The sequence below is a fragment of the Triticum dicoccoides genome, chromosome 5B (genome assembly GCF_002162155.2).
Source record: "Triticum dicoccoides isolate Atlit2015 ecotype Zavitan chromosome 5B, WEW_v2.0, whole genome shotgun sequence".
NCBI lineage: Eukaryota > Viridiplantae > Streptophyta > Magnoliopsida > Poales > Poaceae > Triticum > Triticum dicoccoides.
The window spans coordinates 422,400,115-422,403,840 of record NC_041389.1 but is presented as its reverse complement, the minus strand read 5'-3'; the positions used below and the strand labels follow the sequence as shown (position 1 = coordinate 422,403,840).

The window sequence follows — 3,726 nt, the reverse complement described above, 5'->3', positions numbered from 1 at the left end:
ACACCTTTTCTTGGATCCTAGATCCGTCCCTCCACGAGATGCATTTATATAATATAGGCATGGGTTACACGTTTTTGTCTCAAATACCTAATCCTGTGCTAATCAAGGAAATACACATAACATTTGACACATATTTTAGCTCAAGTTCCCACATTTCCCCTATTCATAGGTTTTTATTTCCCACATTACAAACGGGGCTTAGCTAAAACAAGTTTGGTCTCAATACTAGTAGTTGGAGCGCCACCCTGTGGCGCCGCTTGAGGGAAAGCTGTGCGCACATTTTTATTTAAAAAAATACATAGTCCCCGCCTCCGTCTAAAACAACATCTCAAAAAAAAGTCCTTACCTTCATCTAAAAAAGAAGTAAAAATATAAAATTATAAGATTACAACAACAGTTTACGAGCAAGTGCCACTTTGCATAACCCTCCCTTTAGAAAACTACCATAGGTCCTCATCTCCATCTAAAAACTACATTAAAAAAATAATCCACACCTTCATCTAAAAATAATTGTAAAAGATTTCTCACCGCGGCCAACCAGCTTGTGCCATGTGGTATAGCTGGTTGGCCGTCCTTCACGCGTAGCTTAATGGTTTTAATTGAATTGATAGCAGGCCGTAACAAAATTGTGGCCAGACTATGAAAAATGGAGGTCATTCTGGTGGAAATGCGGCGGCCATTATTGATGACTGTTATCACCTGACATGCAAGTTCAGCTCTATTACTTTGGAGTTTTGCCCAAGAAAAAGAATAATGTAGCCCAAATTAGCTAAACTAGCTAGATGTTCTTTTTGTAATGGGTGGTTTGAAGATGATCCATTTGAGCTTCTTCCTATGTTGATTAAGGATGAGGTAAACTTGATTACTATTTAATATAAAGATGAGGTAAAGTTGTATAAAAAAGTGAAGGGAAGAGAAAATAAGGAAACCCTTTTCATTAGAAAAATATAAAAACGTGTGGATGTAAAATACCCTTGGAACCCTTCTGCCACCCCATCCGTTTGGGCAGAATTATCCAACCCAGAAAACCGCCGGGTGCCACGCGCCGCGCCCTGCATCAGCCCCGGCCGTCACGCTCGCGCCAGGCCACGAACCAACCGTGCCAACAGTCTCCTCTGAATCCCCTCCGAAAATCCCAAGTCCAGGCCATTAATCAGAGCGCGCCACGTCCGACGCCATTCCACACACTTCCCCACCGCCTGCCTGCTCTGCTCTGCTTCCTCCTCCCTCCCCCGCCCCCGCCCCAAAACCCTAGCCGCCGCAACCTGTTCCTTCTCCTCCGGTGTTCACTTCCTCGTCGCCCGCGTGATACGCGCGCAGGAGAGCATCCCCCGGGAGCGCGGCCCGCCGCTGTCCCCGGCGTGCCGGCATGGAGGAGAGGCCATAGATCGCCGGCAGGCGCCTCCGCCGCCGCCGGACGCGGCGGCGGAGCAGGCTGGGGGCTCCCAGGAGCTGCAGCTCCCGGCGGACATCGACTGGGAGCGGCTCGACAAGTCGCGCTTCTTCTTCCTCGGCGCGGGGCTCTTCTCCGCCGTCTCGACCGCGCTGTACCCCGCCGTCGTCCTCAAGACGCGCCTGCAGGTCGCGCCGGAGCCTCCCCCGGCGCACGCCGCGACGGGGGCGCGGCCGGGGCTCCCGCCCTCCGCCGCCGCCGCGGCCACCACCATCCTGCGCCGGGAGGGCCCCCTCGCCTTCTACCGTGGCTTCGCCACCTCCCTCGCCGGGACCGTCCCCGCGCGCGCGCTCTACATGGGCGCGCTCGAGGCCACGCGCTCCGTCGTCGGCCCGGCCGCGCTCGGCCTCGGCGCGCCTGAGCCCGCTGCGTCCGCGGCCGCGGGCGCCGCTGCCGGGCTCACCGCCGCCGTTGCCGCGCAGGTTGTGTGGACGCCCGTCGATGTCATCAGCCAGCGCCTCATGGTGCAGGGCAACCCGTGCCCGGCCTCCCGCTACCACGGCGGCCTCGACGCATTCCGCAAGATCGTGGCCTCCGACGGTCTCTGCGGCCTGTACCGCGGCTTCGGCATGTCCATCCTAACCTACGCCCCCTCCAATGCCGTGTGGTGGGCGACTTACTCACTGTCACAGAAGATAATCTGGAGCGGGATTGGCTGCTACCTCTGCGAGTACGGTGTGGGTGTGCAAGAAATCGACGACGGCGACGGTGACATCTCGTTGCAGCCAAGCTGCAAGACACTCATGGTGGTGCAGGGAACGAGTGCCGCGATAGCCGGTGGCGCCGCGGCCCTTGTGACCATGCCGCTGGACACCATCAAGACCAGGATGCAGGTCATGGACGGCCAAGGCGAGCCAATCACCATTGGGCGGACGGTGCGGGAGCTGATCAAGGAAGGCGGGTGGGGCGCGTGTTACAGGGGGCTCGGCCCGAGGTGGGCGTCCATGTCCTTGTCTGCCACTACCATGATCACCACGTATGAGTTCCTCAAGCGCCTCTCGGCGAAGAAGGGGCAGGAGAGTGGCGTCCCATGACTTCTGATGGCAAGTTATATAGATAATGCAAATTAGGTTCCTTCCCTTGGTTTGTTTCGTTCCTTTCCACAGCTTATCTGATCTTTCAGGTGTTGAAAAGAAAATGGTGATCAAGTGTTTGTAGATAGTGTCTTCGTTTGTAACTCCAAATCAATCAACGAAATCCACTTTATTTCTGGTACTTCGCTTCTGCTGCTTAATCACGTTTTAGCTTGTGAGTCTTCACAAGTACTCCATTCACTTGCTTGGAACCAAACATGGCTATGATATCACAACTCCAGCATGCACCGAGCAGGTTTCATGTCATTCCTTTCCTTCTCTATTTGTTTCATTTTCTGGTTCTGATCATCAACTACATGGCCCATCAGGAATCTGAATACTTCAAGTGACAGAGAGACTGGAGTACACTGTAGCGTACACTGACCATTCCACACATGGTCACGAGCGACAGGCTTATATGGACAGGTACGCTGTACAGGTGCTCTCATAACTGGGCACTGCTGCAGTAACCTGATATAGAAGGGTCCTAGGAAAATGGAAGATCTGTTTACCCTTTTTGTCAGTTTTTCCCTTTCAAATTTCTCTTGTCTTTTTTCATTGCAAAAATAGGAGGCCTAAGAGTCTTCTCTTGGAATAAACAAGTACTGGATGATGTTCCAACTACCTGCACCACTTTGGTTACAAATGACATGCAAATGTCATATGTTGATAATGGTTAACCACTCTTGTATATGACGTCTAAACGGTGTCTTTTATCTGATGTTTATGCTATCATTTTCCTGTAGTGGCCGGAATTAGGGTAGCTTTCTTTCCATTGCTCTGTTTCTTTTCTAGTGTCAATTGTCTTTGGTACTTCTTTTATTTATACCTCTGGCTCTTGGTTTGCTCAAGTGTAAATATCATTGTTAATTATATTCCTGTCCTATTACCCATGGTCTAACTCAGCTGAGAGAGAGAGAGAGAAAGAGAAAATGGAGTTGGAATACTGGTGACATTGTTGAGAATGAGACGATAGGTACATTTGAGTAAAACAAATCGACATATAATATATTACCTAGCTGCAGTTAAAAATATATGTTCCTTTCTGTAACAGCAAGACCCCGAACGTCAACATGTATATTTACAAATAGTAAACGAATGTGTTGCTTTCTGCTCTGTCTAATTACTAGAGTTGCAACATGCAATCAACGAAATCACTTCTCTCCTAGGTATTTTGCTCTTTTAGTTACGACTACTGGA

At 50.8% G+C, this 3,726-nt stretch overlaps 1 protein-coding gene across 1 annotated transcript; it reads left to right on the top strand.

The window, feature by feature from the left end:
* Nucleotides 1-1,119: 1,119 nt before the first annotated feature.
* LOC119309836 (solute carrier family 25 member 44-like) lies at nucleotides 1,120-2,668 on the top strand (the record flags this gene model as incomplete). The annotated part of the gene is made up of 1 exon (XM_037585744.1): nucleotides 1,120-2,668. A coding segment is annotated over one exon (1,368 nt), but the record flags the coding sequence as incomplete, so codon positions are not given.
* Nucleotides 2,669-3,726: the final 1,058 nt, after the last annotated feature.